The sequence below is a fragment of the Trachypithecus francoisi genome, unplaced genomic scaffold (assembly GCF_009764315.1).
Source record: "Trachypithecus francoisi isolate TF-2019V2 unplaced genomic scaffold, Tfra_2.0 Lachesis_group11, whole genome shotgun sequence".
Lineage (NCBI taxonomy): Eukaryota > Metazoa > Chordata > Mammalia > Primates > Cercopithecidae > Trachypithecus > Trachypithecus francoisi.
The window spans coordinates 10,969,436-10,988,499 of record NW_022681456.1 but is presented as its reverse complement, the minus strand read 5'-3'; the positions used below and the strand labels follow the sequence as shown (position 1 = coordinate 10,988,499).

The window sequence follows — 19,064 nt, the reverse complement described above, 5'->3', positions numbered from 1 at the left end:
TTTAGTAGAGACGGGGTTTCACTGTGTTAGCCAGGATGGTCTCGATCTCCTGACCTCATGATCCGCCCGTCTCGGCCTCCCAAAGTGCTGGGATTACAGGCTTGAGCCACCGTGCCTGGCCTCAAAGTACATTTTCTAAGTCATCATCATGTTAAGAGCTCCATTTCAGGAAGAAGAAAAAGCCACAATATGGATGTAAGTATAGTGGGAAACTACACACACACACACACACACACACCACACACACACACACACACACACGTGTGCACGCAAATTAGGAAACATGAAACGAACCATTTGCTGATGGGAAGAAAAGTGTTGTCAGCAGCAGATGAAACAGACCGAAGCAGAAAGGAAGGGGGAAGAGAAGACACTGTTAGTTATTAAGCCCAGTAGACATACAAAGAGGACAATGCTAATCCATGGTAAGTTTGTACAATGTTGAATTGTTTTATGCCCCTCAAGGGAGGTGTCTGGCAACTAAAATCTCAAGGTGAGTTTTTCTTTTATTTAAAAATAAAATGTGGCTTTTGTACTTTTGAATTTTGAACATGACTAATACATACAAAATATATTAAAATTAAAAGATGGATGTTTATTGCTATATACAATTATATTTCCAAATACAGAATAGTTTGCCTTTATATAATCCCTTTCTACAAAGTTTTGTGTTTTGAGACAGGGCCTTGCTCTGTCACCCAGGCTGGAGTGCCCATGTTGCGCAGGCTGGTCTTGGGCTCGAGCAGTCTGTCTACCTTGGCCTACCAAAGTGCTGGGATTGCAGGTGTGAGCTGCTGTGCCCGGGCCCCCCACCCCACCTTTTTTTTTTTTCTGAGACAGGTTCTTCCTTTGTCAGTGAGGCCTAAGTGCAGTGGCATGATCATGGCTCACTGCAGCCTCAACCTTCTGGACTCAAGTGATCCTCCTGCCTCAGCTTCTGGGGTAACTGGGACTACAGGAGCTTGTCAGCATGCCTGAGTAATTTTATTTTTTGTAGAGATAAGGTCTTGCCATTGTTGCTCAGGCTGGTCTGATCTCAAGCAGTCCGCTTGCCACAGCCTTCCAAAGAACTGGAATTATAGGCGTGAGCCCCTGCACCTGACCCAGGCCCTTAACTTTTTTTAAAATTAATTAATTGTTTTGAGACAGGGTCTTGCTCTGTCTCAAGGCTGCAGGCTTTTTTTTTTTTTTTTTTTTTTTGTAGAGATGAGGTCTCGCTATGTCCAGGTTGGTCTCAAACTTTTGAGCTCAAGCAATCATCGTACCTTGGCCTCCCAAAGTGCTGGAATTACAGGGATGAGCCACCATTCCTGGCCTAATCTCATTTTTAGTTTAAAACTAAAGTTGTTTTGTTAATTTTTGCTTTAAGAGACTGAGTTTTCAAGAAACCAGTCTTTTTAAGGTTAAGATGAGTAACAAACCCTTTGACAGAGCAATTCTACTTCTAGGAATTCATCTTGCAGAAATACCAATACGTAAAATGATAGCTGCTCAAGATAATTCCTTACAGCATTGTTTATAATACACCCAAAGGATCAGAAACATCCCCAGGGTCATTGTCAACCAATAGGGAACTGGCTAAATTATAGTAAATCCATGTAATGGAACACTACATAGCTATAAAAAAGGTAAGTGCAGAACCGTTTATGTAGAGTATGCCATTATCTACGTTAAAAAAAGGGAGGGAAGACTGTATTACTGTTGGCTTATATACACATTTTTTAAAAATCTCTGAAAAGGAAAGACACTAATAACGGTAATTAACTGTTTGCAGGGTTGGGAACTGAGCAGGAGAGAGAACGTTTGGACATTTAATGTATATATGTTTAATTCTGTTTAATGTTTGGACTAGAGGAATGTATTACCCATTCAAAAGACTAAATGATACAAAAGGCATCAAATGAGAAGGAAAATAAACCAAAAGACTCAATGATTTTGAAAAATAGCAAGAAAGCAAAGCAATAAGGCAAGAACATTACCTGACTCTCCTGGGCTCTTTCATCCTCGTCTGCCTGAGTGTCCGTATTACCTTGTATTTGAGAAAAAAAAAAAAAAAAAAGTGGAGGGACAAGAGATGTCTATTTTTAATCACAATCTAAACTGCAGGGAAAGGGCCTGTGTTCAAAACTCATTTTCCTGTGGACTTCCCAGATGCATCACTTTGAGCACATGTGGATGAGTTCCTGTCCCGTTGCAGGACCCTACAGGGTCTCACAGACACAAGCCCTGCCCTTCACGTGCTCTCCCTCAGGCCTGCTAACTCCTGGGTAAGAATGCCTGTCACGTCCATCTGAATGTACACAGGCAATCCAACCTTCTTCACCAAAGGGACCACCTCTTCTCCTGCACTGCTATGTACTTTAAGACCCCCAGTCTGGATGGCAGCAGGCAGTCATCATCGTAGGTTTGTGACAACATTGACAGACCACAAGAAGGCCCAGGAATGGGGATGGCAGGCACGTGGGATTAGCCCTCGATTGATTAAGTGGTGGAAGAGCTGAGGAGAGTCAGGGTCAGGGCAGCACGAGAGCTGTCTTCGAAGAGCATCTCTACTAGAAAGGGCTCCTCGGGAGGAAGCACGGTGTACAGAGCAGCACTGGGCAGGCGTCCTTTACCTGAGGAGCTGCTGAGCTGCCTCTTGTTTTCTTTGAGTTGAAGCTCCAAGTTCTTTACCTTGAGCTCAAGCTTCACCTTATCAGACTCTAGAGTCTGAACAACTGAATGCAAGGACTTGGCAGAGGCGTTTTCTCCCCTGAGCACTGTGACCTGAAACACAGTTGTTTAGCTTAGGCTGGGCGTTTGAACAAAAGGAGGCAGCGTGAAAGCTCGTGCACCCTGTGTGGTACTCTACCTCATTTCTCAGTTTCTCCAGCTCGGCATCCTTTTCTGTGAGTAAGGCACTAGTTATGCTGATGGATTTCTGCAAGGAAGCTTTCTCTTCATCTGCGTCTTTTATGAACTTGGATTCTCTAAAAGACCAAAGAGTTAAAAGTTCCACAAATCAGCCGAAAGACTGGTCAGTGTACAACTGTTCTAGAACAAACACATAATTAACGTTAGTTAATGTAAAAAAAAATATATATATATATATAACAGGGAAGTTTTATAGGGAGTTAAGGCCATTGTGCTCACAAAATTTTACTTGAAATTTTACTTACTGTGAGGGGAGAAAAAGTTTACCTATGCATAGACATGCCAGAGTCTGCATATGATTGTATCCATTTGAACTTAAAGAAACAAGTTAATAAATTTGGAAGAGGTAGAATTAAAAAAGAAAAACCGGTTGCACCCTCCCCAATATTCTACTAAAATCTAACCCCGAGTTGAATTTTGTTAATTCTTGAATAAATTATTACCAAGCAATAATAACAATTAAAATACACACATGCAAAGCAGTTATACAGATGTCATGCAGAGCAGCTTTATGCTGGAAATATCAATTGGTTCTCACTAATTTCAGTAACTTTTTTAGCAAGTTCCAAGAATGGGTGTTTAAGATGTTATGGGCCAAAACAGTAGTAAAGATGATGATTATTACTCAAACTGAAGGATTATTACTTTCCAGCCATAGACTCTGAAGAGGACATTAAATTAGCTCATAGAAATTAGTGGTAATTCCATAAAGGCTAGAACAGAAAATGTTACAATGGTTTTCTCAGGTGCAGAATGAAAGCATGGGGAGCCTGGAAGGAGGAACTCAGAGCGCCTGGTTATGTTCTCGGCTTGACTCAGTACTTGGTTATCAGCAGAGGGCAGGGGTGAGGCCGTTAATGAGAGGGCTGTGGGAGTGGGAAGAAAAAGGGAAAGATGAAGGAGGAACAGGGAGGGACACAGGACACAGTGAAAAAGCCCAAAGAGCAGGCTAGCGTGTGCTTCCATATGTGTACCTATTTAAAGTTGTGGGTTTTTTTTTTTTGACAGAGTCTCGCTCTGGTGCCCAGGCTGGAGTGCAGTGGCACGATCTCTGCTCACTGCAACCACTGCCTCCTGGGTTCAAGCGATTCTCCTGCCTCAGCCTCCCGAGTAGCTGGGATTACAGGTACACACCACCATGTCTGGCTAATTTTTGTATTTTCAGTAGAGACGCAGGTTTCACCATGTTGACCAGGCTGTTCTCAAACTCCTGACCTCAAGTTATCTGCGCACCTCAGCCTCACAAAAGTGCTGGGATTACAGGCTCACACCACCAGGCCCAGCTAATTTTTTTATTTTTAGTAGAGTCCGGGTTTCACCATGTTGGTCAGGCTGGTCTCGAACTACTGACCTCAGGTGATCCGCCCACCTTGGTCTCCCAAAGTGCTGGGATTACAGGCGTGAGCCACTGTGCCTGGCCATACTTAAAGTTTTGTTATAAAAACTTGCATTTTAAAATGCCAAGGTCATTAAAGAGAAGAAAAGGCTGAGAAACTGTCACATACAGAGGAGATGAAGGAGATATGACAACTAACTACAAGGCAGGATCCTAGTTTGGATGCTGGAACACAAAAGGACATTAGTGAGAAAACTGGTGAAATGTGAATGAAGTCCCTTGTTTCAGTTGAGCGTATGCTGCTCATGGTAATTTCTTAGTTTTTTGATAACTGTGCCAGGGCTGTGTAGGATGTTCAATTAGGGGCATCTGGGGGAAGGTCTATGAGAACTGGATGCACTATGTTTGCAACTCTTCTGGAATCTAAAATTATTTTAAAATAAAACGTTTTTAAGTGACATGCAGTGTGAAACATGAGAGGAAAATGACAAAAATACTTTAGGAAAAACAAAACTGGAGAAAAATTTCCTAGGTTAGGCCACAGGCCATACAACCTAAGATACTGCATTAGCAGAGACAATCATCAGTGAGCGGTCATAGCCTTCACAAGAAGTCAAATCACACCTGCTGCTATTCCAAGGAACTGGGAAAATGCAGAGGATGTACTGGTTGTCTGTTTTGGAACCAACTGGAGGAACAGGAAACTGAGGCCCAGGTTAGAAACGGCAGAATGTATGTCTGGTTAGTGAGACCCAAGATATCCGGCACACAAGTTACAGAAATCTCATGACTTATGGCAAATTGTAACTCTACACAAAGATGAAAATATAAGTGTTGTATTTATCTCATTGTGTGGCTTACACTTACACTCCAGAATGAGAAGTAGTAAGAAAAGAATCTGAGACAGAAATTTCTTGAATTAAAAACCCCAACATTACTCACGCACTGGAAACGGGTGGGCATCAGTGCAGGTAAATTACTAAGCTAGTAACACCTTGTTAGGACATAGGCTCTTGCTTAGGTTAAAACAGTAACTTAAAGGAATGTACAGGCGCTTTTTGCCATCTGGGAAGTAAAAATATCTGATGTCACTGAAAAATGCAATAAAGCCTGGGTTTCAGCTAGGAACGGTGTCTCATGCCTGTCACCCCAGCACTCTGGGAGGCAAAGGCAGGAGGATCGTTTGAGGCCAGGAGTTCGAGACCAGCCTGGCTGACACAGTGAGACCCCCGCCTCTACAAAAACTTAAAAAAAAAAAAAAAAGCTAGGCTGGCAGCACATGCCTGTTGTCCCAGCTACTAGGGAAGCTGAAGCGGGAGGATCGCTTGAGCCCAGGAGCTTGAGGTTGTAGTGAGCTCTGATAGTGCCACTGCACTCCAGTCTGGGCAACAGAGCAAGACTCCGTCTTAAAAAAAAAAAATTCCTGGGTTTCTTATGTTTCTATTAAACGCGTTTAGTAATTGATTTGTTATAAAAATGATTTCCAGAGCTTCACTTGCTATAAATCCAACTCAAATTTGAAAAATGTAATTTTAAATGTTTTTACTAAAAAAATACCAGGATTTGGGGTTGTCAAGAAGAGATTTAGATTTCCCTATAATTGGGACTCTATTTGGCCAAGATCCCACAGATGCTCAGTGCTGGGGAGGAATAAACAAACTTCCAGCTGGCAGAAGGAAAAAGGGACAGGTGTCCTTCTCTCTCTGGGGCCACCAAACAGACTCTGCTCATAATCACATATACACACAACCTCTCAGTCCGGCTGCTTTCTAAGGAGATGGCTGCCAGAATGTTTCTTATACAAGTTACCAACACGTGCATGGTTAAGAAAGAAATCTGACTTGTGATTTATATACCAGATGACAGGGTAAGTAGACTCTGGCAGCTCATCTTTGCGACCCATCGTCATCGCTAGCTTCTTAGGCCATCTCTAAGCCCCAATTCCACTGTGCAAACCACCAGGAGGGGTGAAAATAAACCATCGTGTATGCCAACATTACTGACATCTGAGTCACAAATTGTATTAAGCCATTAGCTGGAATGACTTGGTATTACCAAAAAAAAAAAAAAAATCAAGAAGGGAAAATAAACATAATATGAAAGAAGGGATAGAGGGACCAGAAATCTCTCTCTCTCCATCTCCCAAGGGAACATTTTATCTAGATTCTTTCCTTACTACTTATATAAGAAATAAATTCCAGTAATGAAGCAAATACCTTAAAGTGTTACTGGGCAAGCTTTAAAAATGCAAGATAACAAGAACCAAATATTAGAACCATGAAGAGAAACGCAAATACAGTAAGGAGACTAAATTTGCACTGAAGTTATTTGCTGTCTATAGATATAAAAAGGAAATGTGTGTGTGTTTGTATGTGTGTATATATATATATACTGCTGAGACTATTTTACAAAACAAAAGCAAGACACAGAGGGACAAAGGCAGCCAAAAAATATATACAACAATTTGGTTTACTAAAAATATATGAAATTTATTTATTATAACGTGGATAGACTTTCTTTAGTCTTACCATTAAAGACACACAGATATAGCAAAGGAGGCAAGAGCAGGAAAGGGAAAAGAGAGGGTGAAATGAGCATCGGTAAGTAGCGCAAGCGCGGAGACAGTCAGACAGTTAGCAACCCACAGTGAGCCGGATGAGCTGAAGTAGCACAGGACCTCTTCAGAATTTGGGGGTTTTATTGTCAAACCAGTTTTCCCTCCTAACAGAAATACTGCGTGGGCACTGACAGGAGATGCATTCTGACTCCAAAAATCCATGCCTTGCGCTTTGGCTTTGCAGCCCCTTCTTTGACACGAAAAAGCCTGGAGAAGGGAGCGAAACCAAACCAGCTCCTGAATCTGCATCAGGCTTCAGAGGCACAGATGAACAGACCCTCCCAGCTCTGGCAATTAAAGCAATGCGAGGCATACCCTGCTTTACCCATTACACTCTTAGAGCCTGTTTATTTATTTATTTATTTATTTTTTTTGAGACGGAGTCTCACTCTGTCGCCCAGGCTGGAGTGCAGTGGCCGGATCTCAGCTCACTGCAAGCTCCGCCTCCCGGGTTTACGCCATTCTCCTGCCTCAGCCTCCCGAGTAGCTGGGACTACAAGCGCCCGCCACCTCGCCCGGCTAGTTTTTTTGTATTTTTTAGTAGAGACGGGGTTTCACTGTGTTAGCCAGGATGGTCTCGATCTCCTGACCTCGTGATCCACCCGTCTCGGCCTCCCAAAGTGCTGGGATTACAGGCTTGAGCCACGGCGCCCGGCCTAGAGCCTGTTTAAAAGGCTTGCCCAACTTCAGAGTTTTTCAAAGAAATGATTACATTTTTATGCTTGGGGAAAAATTTTTACTACATATTGCTTGCAACTCAGTGTTTAAAGTTACAAAAAAAGAAAAAAAAAACAACAACAGCCAATAAAGAAAGGTTCTACTAATTTCTTTCTGCCTTTCTTTCTTTTATTTTTTGAGATGGGAGTCTCGCTCTGTTGCCCAGGCTGAAGTACAGTGGTGCAATCTCGGCTCACTGTAACCTCTGCCTCCTGAGTTCAAGCAACTCTCCTGCCTCAGCCTCCTGAGTAGCTGAGATTCCAGGCACGTGCCACTACACCCAGCTAATTTTTGTATTTTTAGTAGAGGTGGGGTTTCACCATGTTGGCCAGGCTGGTCTTGAACTCCTGACCTCAGGTGATCCTCCCAAAGCACTGGGATTACAGGTGTAAGCCACCATGTCCAGCCAGATTCTACTAACTTCTTAATGATAACCAGTTTAATCCTACAGTTGGGAGTAAGTTCTGCACTTGAATATCATGACCATTTGGCCAAAGTGATTCTATTACTATCTTAACTACGTATATTTAATGACCACTTCTGAATTCAAGTGTTGACTAAGCTCTCAGTTCTTGCATGACCAACTACATTTCAAATACTTCACAATGTAAGTATTTGCAAGGCTTTTAAAATTAATAGTATATTAAGTTCTTTTTGGTACTCAATGGTTGATACTATTTTATTTTATTTTATTTTAATTTTTTTTTTTTTGAGACGGAGTCTTGCTCTGTCACCCAGGCTGGAGTGCAGTGGCCGGATCTCAGCTCACTGCAAGCTCCGCCTCCCAGGTTTACGCCATTCTCCTGCCTTAGCCTCCCGAGTAGCTGGGACTACAGGCGCCCGCCACCTCGCCCGGCTAGTTTTTTGTATTTTTAGTAGAGACGGGGTTTCACCATGTTAGCCAGGATGGTCTCGATCTCCTGACCTCGTGATCCGCCCGTCTCGGCCTCCCAAAGTGCTGGGATTACAGGCTTGAGCCACCGCGCCCGGCCTATACATTTATTTTAATCATTACACACATAGACCTACATATGAATCCTTTATCAAACTGACTTTTAGAAGGCATCCCAACTATTAGCTAAAATACATTTACATACAGGTTTCTAAAATAGAGATAACTTTCCATAAGCGTTAATTAACAAACAAAAAACACTTCTACATATGAGAAACTAGGAGTGAAATTTTCACTTCCAGAAAAAGTTATCTTTATCTATAACTTCTGACGAAACTTCCACTGCACCCGGCCGAAAATTAAGAGTGATTTTCAAGAGACAGTCCCCTAAACATTGAGGACATAAAACGGGAACAGAGAGAAGTAAGAGAGAGAACTTCACAGCCCCCAAATTTTTTTTCTTTTTTTTTTTTTTTTGAGATGGAGTTTTGCTCTTGTTGCCCAGGCTGGAGTGCAATGGCGCAATCTCAGTGCACTGCAACCTCTGCATCCCGGGTTCAAGTGATTCTCCTGCCTCAGCCTCCTGAGTAGCTGGGATTACAGGCGCCCGCCACCATGCTGGCTATTTTTGTATTTTTAGTGGAGACGGGGATTCACCATGTTGGCCAGACTGGTCTCAAACTACTGACCTCAGGTGATCCACCTGCCTTGGCCTCCCAAAGTGTTGGGATTACAGGCGTGAGCCACTGCGCCTGGCCATATTCCATCTTTTTAAGCCATGAAAAAAAATGTCCCATGCCTAACCATATTTTGAAAGGCATGTAATTTAAAGCTACATAAAGACTTTATCATTAAGTAAGTCATCTTTTTTTAAATATATATATACATAAATAATAAACAAAAAGCTGAAAAATTCACTGAGAAGAGAACCAGCATAAAAATCTGATGACCTGAGTCTTTAGCCTGCACCTGTCTTTTATTAGTCCTGAGTTCTTGGCCAACTTGCCTAACTTTTTGAGCTTTAGTTTCATCGTTTTGCGTATTTATTTTATTTTAGAGACAGAGTCTCGCTATGTTGCCCAGGCTAGAGTACAGAAGCTCTTCTCAGGCATGATCAGAGTGCACTACAGCACTGAATACCTGTGCTCAAGTGATCCTCTCACCTCAGCCTCCTGAGTAGCTGGGACTATAGGCATGTACCACCATGTCCAGCTAATTTCATCATTTGAAAATGCAAGCTCCACCATTATATTTCACTGGGTTGTTTTGAGATTCGATCAATTTGTGAATTATGAAGTGCTACATAAATGTAGGGAGATACCAGTCTTTTTTTTTTTTTTTTATGAGACGGAGTCTTGCTCTGTCACCAGGCTGGAGTGCAGTGGCACGATCTCAGCTTACTACAACCTCCACCTCCTGAGTTCAGGCAATTCTCCCACCTCAGCCCCCTGAGTAGCTGCGACTACAGGCATGTGCCACCATGCACAGCTAACTTTGTATTTTTAGTAGAGATAGGGCTTCACCTTTCACCGTGTTGGCCAGGATGGTCTCAATCTCTTGACTTTGTGATCCGCCCACCTCGGCCTCCCGAAGTGCTGGGATTACAGGTGTGAGCCACTGCGCACGGCCTAATTTTTGTCTTTTTAGTAGAGACTGGGTTTCACCATTTTGCCAGGCTGGTCTTGAACTCCTGACCTCAAGTGATCCACCCGACTTGGCCTCCCAAAGTGCTGGGATTACAGGTATGAGCCACCGCGCCCAACCTTTTTTTTTTTTTTTTTAAATGGAGACACAGTCTCACTATGTTGCCCAGGCTGGTCTCGAACTCTCATGCTCAAGTGATCCTCCCTCTATGGCCTCCCAAAGTGCCGGGGTTACAGGCATGAGCCACCATGCCCGGCCACAGCTCCCTTGCCAGAATGCTACAGGAACAAGTCCTATTTATTTTTCCACATGTCCTTGATAACTCCTTACATAAGGGTTTAAAAAAATAATAAAATAAAAACCTTATTTATGTAAAATTAAATACCCTGAGGTCCACAGAGACAGAATGGTGCCTGTAAACAGGAATGAGGTTTAGGCACGGTAAACTAGGCATTACTTTTCAAGGTCCCTGGAGAACATCTGGCTGGGCCGGGAATCATTGGTTATGCTATTCTTTAAGGTTTGTTTTTAGTTTTAGTTTTGTTTCTAATAAGCAAAAAAGCACATCACTGTTGTGATACGCACCCATTTAGTATTCTGCAGCAACTGCTGGACAGGCTGTGGTTCTCAGCAGTAGCACCCACTAAACCTGCTTGGCACTGTGTAAAGCACATTCTCTAAAAACCCGCACATTTTAAAAGAGCAGACAGGCCAGGCGCAGTGGCTCACGCCTGTAATCCCAACACTTTGGGAGGCTGAGGTGGATGGATCACGAGGTCAGGAGTTAGAGACCAGCCTGGCCAAGATGGTGAAATCCTGTCTCTACTAAAAATACAAAAATTAACCGGGCATGGTGGTGCATGCCTGTAATCCCAGCTACTCGGGAGGCTGAGGCAGGAGAATTGCTTGAACCTGGGAGGTGGAGGTTGCAGTGAGAGCCGAGATCATGCCACTGCACTCCAGCCTGGGTGACAGAGCAAGACTCTGTCTCAAAAAAAAAATTAGACAAAGACTTATCAGTGGCATGGCAGTGGTGAAACACACATGCATTCTGAGTATAAACACCACCTTAGTGAAATTTCATTAAGTATTTCTAAATTTACAAAAAGGAAAGGTAGCCTGGGCAACATAAAGAGACCTTGTCACTATAAAACAATTTTTAGCTGGGCGCGGTGGCTCACACCTGTAATCCCAATACTTTGGGAGGCTGAGGCGGGCAGATCACAGGGTCATGAGATCGAGACCATCCTGGCTAACATGGTGAAACCCCATCTCTACTAAAAATACAAAAAATTAGCCGGGCGTGGTGGCAGGTACCTGTAGTCCCAGCTACTCAGGAGGCTAAGGCAGGAGAATGGTGTGAACCCAGGAGGCAGAGCTTGCAGTGAGCGGAGATCGCGCCACTGCACTCCAGCCTGGGCAATAGAGAGAGACTCCGTCTCAAAAAAACAAAACAAAACAAAACAAAACAAACAAAAAACAAAAAAAACAAAACTTAAAAGCCAGGCACGGTGGCTCACGCCTGTAATCCCAGCACTTTGGGAGGCCGAGGTGGGCGGATCACAAGGTCAGGAGATCGAGACCATCTTGGCTAACACGGTGAAACCCCGCCTCTACTAAAAACACAAAAATTTAGCCGGGTGTGGTGGTAGGTACCTGTAGTTCCAGCTACTCAGGAGAGGGAGGCAGGAGACTTGCTTCAACCCAGGAGGCAGAGATTGCAGTGAGCCGAGATCACGCCACTGCACTCCAGCCTGGGCCACAGAGCAAGACTCCCTCTCAAACAAACAAACAAAAAATTAGCCAGGTGTGGTCACGCATGCATGCCTGTAGTCCCAGCTACTTGGGAGGCTGAGAGGTGGGAAGATCAATTGAGCCCAGGAGATTGAGGCTGCAGCAAGCCATGATTGAGCCACTGTACTCCAACCAGGGCGACAGAGCAAGACCATGTCTTGAAAACAAATAAATTTAAAAAAGAAAATGCATCCCTGGACCAAGGCCTAATGTCCTTTAGAATGTGGCTAATGGAATCCAAATAGCTAAATCTAAATAAATAAATAAAACCCTCAACTCCTAAGCAACTGCCATGCTGGCAGAGGAGACCATGCTGCGTAAAACACACACCTCAGTAGGTTGGTGGGGAAACCTCCTCTGCCCTGACGAGTGGGAATAAAATACTTCATGAGAGCACGGAGAAATTACTGGTTATGCTACTCTTTAAGGTTTGTTTTTATTTTTTAGTTTTGTTTCTAACAAAAAGCACATCACTGTTGTGATATGTACTCATTCTGCAGCGCCCACTGGACAGACTGTGGTTCTCAGCAGTAGCACCCCCTAAACCTGCTTGGCACTGTGTAGCATAGACATTCTCTAAACAAAAACTGCACGTTTTAAAAGAGCAGACAAAGACTTATCGGCTTATAGAAGCATCAGGCTTCTACACAATTATTTCTGTGGGCCATGTTCTTCCTTACTGGAAAGTACTGAAAGTTATCCTAGTTTTTAATTTGAGTATCATTTGACTATCATGGGAGAGTAAGTAAAAGCCTTTTAAAGCAAATAGAAACATTTAAAATGACATTACCCATTATTAGTGAACATTACATTTTTATATAATTGAAATCAGTATTTATATCCAGATCAATAACTATATATATGATTCTAGTATTTTTAGTTACTGAAACTAGGAGATAACAGTGGTGTAACATGAGACAACCTGATTTTAGATCACTTCTGAGTGAAAGCAACTGAACATGGCTTACAAATAAAACTACTGTGAAACTTCTGCAAATGGATTTTTTTTTTTTTTTTTTTTTTTTTTTGAGACGGAGTCTCGCACTGTTGCCAGGCTGAAGTGCAGTGGCGCTATGTTGGCTCACTGCAACCTCTGCCTCCCAGGCTCAAGCAATTCTCCTGCCTCAGCCTCGCAAGTAGTTGAGATTATAGGTGCCCACCATTATGCCCTGCTAATTTTTTGTATTTTTAGTAGAGATGGGGTTTCACTATGTCGGTCAGGCTGGTGTCGAACTCCTCGTGATCTGCCAGCCTTGGCCTCCCAAAGTTCTGGGATTACAGGTGTGAGCCACTGTGCCTAGCCCTGCAAATGGATTTTCATATTTTGTCAATTACAAGTACCAAAATATCACAATGTCATTTTCCGAATATAAGAAGGTCACTTGTTTTCTGCTATAAGTTACCACACATATCATGTTCTGACATCTTATTAAACACACACACATACAACAGTAAACAGAAAGCTTACCTTTTTTTCATTTCTAACAACTGATTATTGAGCACAGATCTTTCTTCTTCCAGCTAGGAAAAAAACATAAAAAATTTCCGTTCACAACCAGGCCACAGAGAGGCATATTTTTCATCCCACATGTCATCCCCCAGGCTCCAGGACACCTAAAGCCACTGGCTTTCCTCACCAGCAATGAAGAGTAGCAAGTGGTCACTCTATCACAGGATATCGTTATTAATATATAAATCACTTATGACCTCAGTAACTCCCCCTTTCTCAGGGATCTGAGAGTTAAAAATATTAAATAATAAGACCTTGAACACAACAAGGCACCACATCTTAAGCATTCAAACTTTCTTTTTTTTTTTTTTTTGAGACGGAGTCTCACTCTGTCGCCCAGGCTGGAGTGCAGTGGCGCGATCTCCGCTCACTGCAAGCTCCACCTCCCAAGTTCACGCCATTCTCCCGCCTCAGCCTCCTGAGTGGCTGGGACCACAGGCGCCCACCACCATGCCCAGCCAATGTTTTGTATTTTTAGTAGAGATGGGGTTTCACCGTGTTAGCCAGGATGGTCTGGATCTCCTGACCTCATCCCACCTCGGCCTCCCAAAGTGCTGGGATTACAGGCACAAGCCACGGCTCCCGGCCAGCATTCAAAATAGCAAAGACTTGGAATCAACCCAAATGTCCATCAGTGACAGACTGGATTAAGAAAGTGTGGCACATATACACCATGGAATACTATGCAGCCATAAAAAAGGATGAGTTTGAGTCCTTTGTAGGTACATGGATGCAGCTGGAAACCATCATTCTCAGCAAACTATCGCAAGAACAGAAAACCAAACACCGCATGTTCTCACTCATAGGTGGGAAGTGAACAATGAGATCACTTGGACTCGGGAAGGGGAACATCACACATCGGGGCCTATCACGGGGAAGGGGGAGGGATTGCACTGGGAGTTATACCTGATATAAATGACGAGTTGATGGGTGCTGACGAGTTGATGGGTGCAGCACACCAACATGGCACAAGTATACATATGTAACAAACCTGCACGTTATGCACATGTACCCTAGAACTTAAAGTATAATAATAAAAAAAAAGTTAATTGGCCAGGCGCAGTGATTCACACCTGTAATCTCAGCACTTTGGCGGGGCCAAAGTGGGCGGATCACCTGAGGTCAGGAGGTCGAGCCCAGCCTGACCAACATGGTGAAAGCCCATCTCTACTAAAAATATAAAAATTAGCCAGGTGTGGTGGTGTATGCCTGTGATCCCAGCTACTCTGGGAGGCTGAGGCAGGAGAATGGCGTGAACCCAGGAGGCGGAGCTTGTAGTGAGCCGAGATTGCGCCACTGCCCTCTAGCCTGGGTGACAGAGCAAGACTCCGTCTCAAAAAAAAAGATTGTTAAATGAGTGAGTAAAGCTCCACAGCTAACATTCTAGTTCCTTTACTTAAACCGCAAAGGTCAAGTGTCACTAAATTCCAGAGGACTAGGAGCAGGCTACGTACTCTCTATGGGCCTCAATTTACTCATCCATCAATTCAACACACATGCACTGAATGGTTACTATATTCAAGCATTATTCAAGCATTTGTTTCTCACGTATAAAACAAAGAGGTGGCCGGGCGCGGTGGCTCAAGCCTGTAATCCCAGCACTTTGGGAGGCCGAGACGGGCGGATCACGAGGTCAGGAGATCGAGACCATCCTGGCTAACACGGTGAAACCTCGTCTCTACTAAAAATACAAAAACTAGCCAGGCGAGGTGGCGGGCGCCTGTAGTCCCAGCTACTCGGGAGGCTGAGGCAGGAGAATGGCGTAAACCTGGGAGGCGGAGCTTGCAGTGAGCTGAGATCTGGCCACTGCACTCCAGTCCGGGCAACAGAGCGAGACTCCGCCTCAAAAAAAAAAAAAAAAAAAAAAAAAAAACACAAAGAGGTTACAAAAGAATTTCCAGTGGTTCTTTATTATCCCATGAAGGATAAAAAACAAAAGATTCAGGTAGCTAATCTTGTGAAGGAAGAATCATCTCTGCCTCCAACTTGCACTATCCAGTTTGGCCAAATACCACCAGTTTCAACTCACACTGTTTTTTTTGTTTTTGTTTTGATACAGAGTCTTGCTCTGTTGCCCAGGCTGGAGTGTGGTGGTACAATCTTGGCTCACTGCAACCTCCGCTTCCCAGGTTCAAGTGATTCTCCTGCTTCAGTCTCCTAAGTAGCTGGGATTACAGGTGCCTACCACCATGCCCAGCTAATGTTTGTATTTTTAGTAGATAGGGTTTTGCCATGTTGGCCAGGCTGCACACTGTTAATTTTTTAAATAAGGGTAAAAAAGCTCTATTTTTTTTAAATAAAAAGATAACAGCAAAGATTATGTAATGGTTTCCAACAGCCTAGAGTTTAAGTTACTAGCTCACTCTATGCAGTTATAGTCATTATTAGTTATGTTCATGCTTTGCTATGAGGTCTTATTTTAAAAATTCTTAAATATACATAACACATGTTCTGAACATAAATATCCCTTTACCATGAAATCTATAGAGGTTAACATAGTTTCATAGACTCTTTGATGTCCTAGCCCATTAAGAGACATGTTTTTGCTGCATGACTAATTCACAGAAATATTTAGAAATTTTTAGAATGAAAGGAAGAAAAAGAGTGGGAGGCAAACTTTTAAAAACTGAAATAAGAGAACATCTGGAGAGTGGGATATGGAGATGAGAAGCGTTTTCATTTTGGTCTTTATGCCCTTTGTACAGTTTCTATTTATTCTTTAAAGAAGGAATCTGTTTTAGTTTTAAAATTTCAAAGTTAAAAAAAAGTCAATACTTAAAACTGGAAAATTTTTACAATGAATATAGAAATGGACAAAGAGCATGGCAGACAATTCACAAAACCGAAAACAAAAATCATTAATGAACATTTGAAAAATCATTCAACCCTACACACACACAATACCCAAAGACTCTCCCTCTTTCTTAGAGGGTCTATGTGCCTGCTTCCAAGGAAGACATGTTTCATATTTATTACACTGACCTGTATAGAAAACAATGTTTTTTCTTCTTCTGCTCCAGGATTATTACCCAATCTAGGAGATAACAAGTTGCATCTAGCAGCTTTCTTTTTTTCTTTTTTTTTTTTTTTAAGACAGAGTTTTACTCTTGTTGCCCAGGCTGTAGTGCAATGGCACGATCTCACCTCACTGCAACCTCCGCCTACTGGGTTCATGTGATTCTCCTGCCTCAGTCTCCTAAGCAGCTGGGATTACAGGCACCACCACGCCTGGCTAGTTCTTCATATTTTTAGTAGAGACAGGGTTTCGCTATGTTGACCAGGCTGGTCTCAAACTCCTGATCTCAGGTGATCCACCCACCTCAGCCTCCCAAAGTGTTGGGATTACAGGTGTCAGCTCCCACGCCAGGTCCTTCTTTTCTTTTTTTCTGAGATGGAGTCTCACTCTGTCACCTAGGCTGGAGTACAGTGGCGCGATCTTGGCTCACTGCAACCTCTGCCTCCCAGGTTCAAGCGATTCTCCTGTCTCAGCCTCCCGAAGAGCAAGGATTACAGGTGTGTGCCACCACGCCCAGCTAACTTTTGTATTTTTAGTAGAGATGGGGTTTCACCATGTTGGACAGGCTGGTCTCGAACTCCTGACCTCAGATGATCCACCCGCCATAGCCTCCCAAAGTGCTGGGATTACAGGTGTGAGCCACCGCACCCAGCCAGTTCCCTCCAGTTCCTCATTCTTTCCTTGTATTTTATGGCCTTGACAGTTTTGAAGAGTATAAGCCAGTTATTTTGTAGAGTATCAGTTTGGATTCGTCTGATGTTTCCATGTGATTAGGGTCAAATCATGCACTTTTTGGCAGGAATACCACAGAAGTAATCCTGTGTCCTTCTCAGTAGATGATATCAGGAGGTATTAATTTTTGACGAGGTTAATTTTTGGTGAGGTTAACTTCGGTCACTTGGTTAAGAAGGAATTATCTTCCATGTTTCTCCACTGGAAAGATACTATTTTTTTCTTTGTAATTAATATGTATTTTTGGGGGATACATTTTGAAACTATGTAAATATGCTGTTATTCAACAAACTTTTACCTACTTATTTTAGCACAAATTGATGATTCTTGCCTGAAAAAATTATTACCATGCTGGTTACCATATGGTGATTGTATGATTCCATCATTCCATCCATTAAATATTTATTAGTTGGCCTTCTACCATGAGGAAGGGCTTTCATTTTCCATCCATCCATCCAAGACAGAGTCTCGCTCTGTCACCCAGGCTGGAGTGCAGGGATGCAATCTCGGCTCACTGCAACCTCCACTTCCCAGGTTCAACCAATTCTTGTGCCTCAACCTCCCAAGTAGCTGAGATTGCAGGCATGCGCCACCTCGCCCAGCTAATTTTTTGTATTTTTTTTTTTTTTTTTTAGTAGAGATGGGGTTTCACTATATTGGCCAGGCTGGTCTCGAACTCCTGGCTTCAAGAGATCTGCCCATCTTGGCCTCCCAAAGTGATGGGATTACAGGTGTGAGCCACTACTCCTGGCTTCCATTTATTTATTTATTTATTTATTTATTTTTATTTATTTTTTTTTTTGAGACGGAGTCTCGCTCTGTCGCCCGGGCTGGAGTGCAGTGGCTGGATCTCAGCTCACTGCAAGCTCCGCCTCCCGGGTTCACGCCATTCTCCTGCCTCAGCCTCCCGGGTAGCTGGGACTACAGGTGCCGCCACCTTGCCCGGCTAGTTTTTTTGTGGTTTTTAGTAGAGACGGGGTTTCACTGTGTTAGCCAGGATGGTCTCGATCTCCTGACCTCGTGATCCGCCCGTCTCGGCCTCCCAAAGTGCTGGGATTACAGGTGTGAGCCACCGCACCCAGCCAGTTCCCTCCAGTTCCTCATTCTTTCCTTGTATTTTATGGCCTTGACAGTTTTGAAGAGTATAAGCCAGTTATTTTGTAGAGTATCAGTTTGGATTCGTCTGATGTTTCCATGTGATTAGGGTCAAATCATGCACTTTTTGGCAGGAATACCACAGAAGTAATCCTGTGTCCTTCTCAGTAGATGATATCAGGAGGTATTAATTTTTGACGAGGTTAATTTTTGGTGAGGTTAACTTCGGTCACTTGGTTAAGAAGGAATTATCTTCCATGTTTCTCCACTGGAAAGATACTATTTTTTTCTTTGTAATTAATATGTATTTTTGGGGGATACATTTTGAAACTATGTAAATATGCTGTTATTCAACAAACTTTTACCTACTTATTTTAGCACAAATTGATGATTCTTGCCTGAAAAAATTATTACCATGCTGGTTACCATATGGTGATTGTATGATTCCATCATTCCATCCATTAAATATTTATTAGTTGGCCTTCTACCATGAGGAAGGGCTTTCATTTTCCATCCATCCATCCAAGACAGAGTCTCGCTCTGTCACCCAGGCTGGAGTGCAGGGATGCAATCTCGGCTCACTGCAACCTCCACTTCCCAGGTTCAACCAATTCTTGTGCCTCAACCTCCCAAGTAGCTGAGATTGCAGGCATGCGCCACCTCGCCCAGCTAATTTTTTGTATTTTTTTTTTTTTTTTTTAGTAGAGATGGGGTTTCACTATATTGGCCAGGCTGGTCTCGAACTCCTGGCTTCAAGAGATCTGCCCATCTTGGCCTCCCAAAGTGATGGGATTACAG

At 43.1% G+C, this 19,064-nt stretch overlaps 1 protein-coding gene across 7 annotated transcripts in view; it reads right to left on the bottom strand.

The window, feature by feature from the left end:
* Nucleotides 1-19,064, bottom strand: part of CLIP1 (CAP-Gly domain containing linker protein 1) — a 158,378-nt gene that overhangs the window by 5,332 nt on the left and 133,982 nt on the right. For 4 of the 7 annotated variants that reach the window (XM_033220292.1, XM_033220295.1, XM_033220298.1 and 1 more), the window contains 5 exons: nt 13,382-13,434; nt 2,852-2,969; nt 2,616-2,766; nt 1,980-2,029; nt 295-300 (listed from right to left, as the gene is read on the bottom strand). In XM_033220292.1, the coding sequence (XP_033076183.1) occupies nt 295-300; nt 1,980-2,029; nt 2,616-2,766; nt 2,852-2,969; nt 13,382-13,434 (378 nt within the window). The remainder of the gene's footprint in view (nt 1-294; nt 301-1,979; nt 2,030-2,615; nt 2,767-2,851; nt 2,970-13,381; nt 13,435-19,064) is intronic. The other 3 variants (XM_033220293.1, XM_033220294.1, XM_033220296.1) reach the window with 1 other exon arrangement.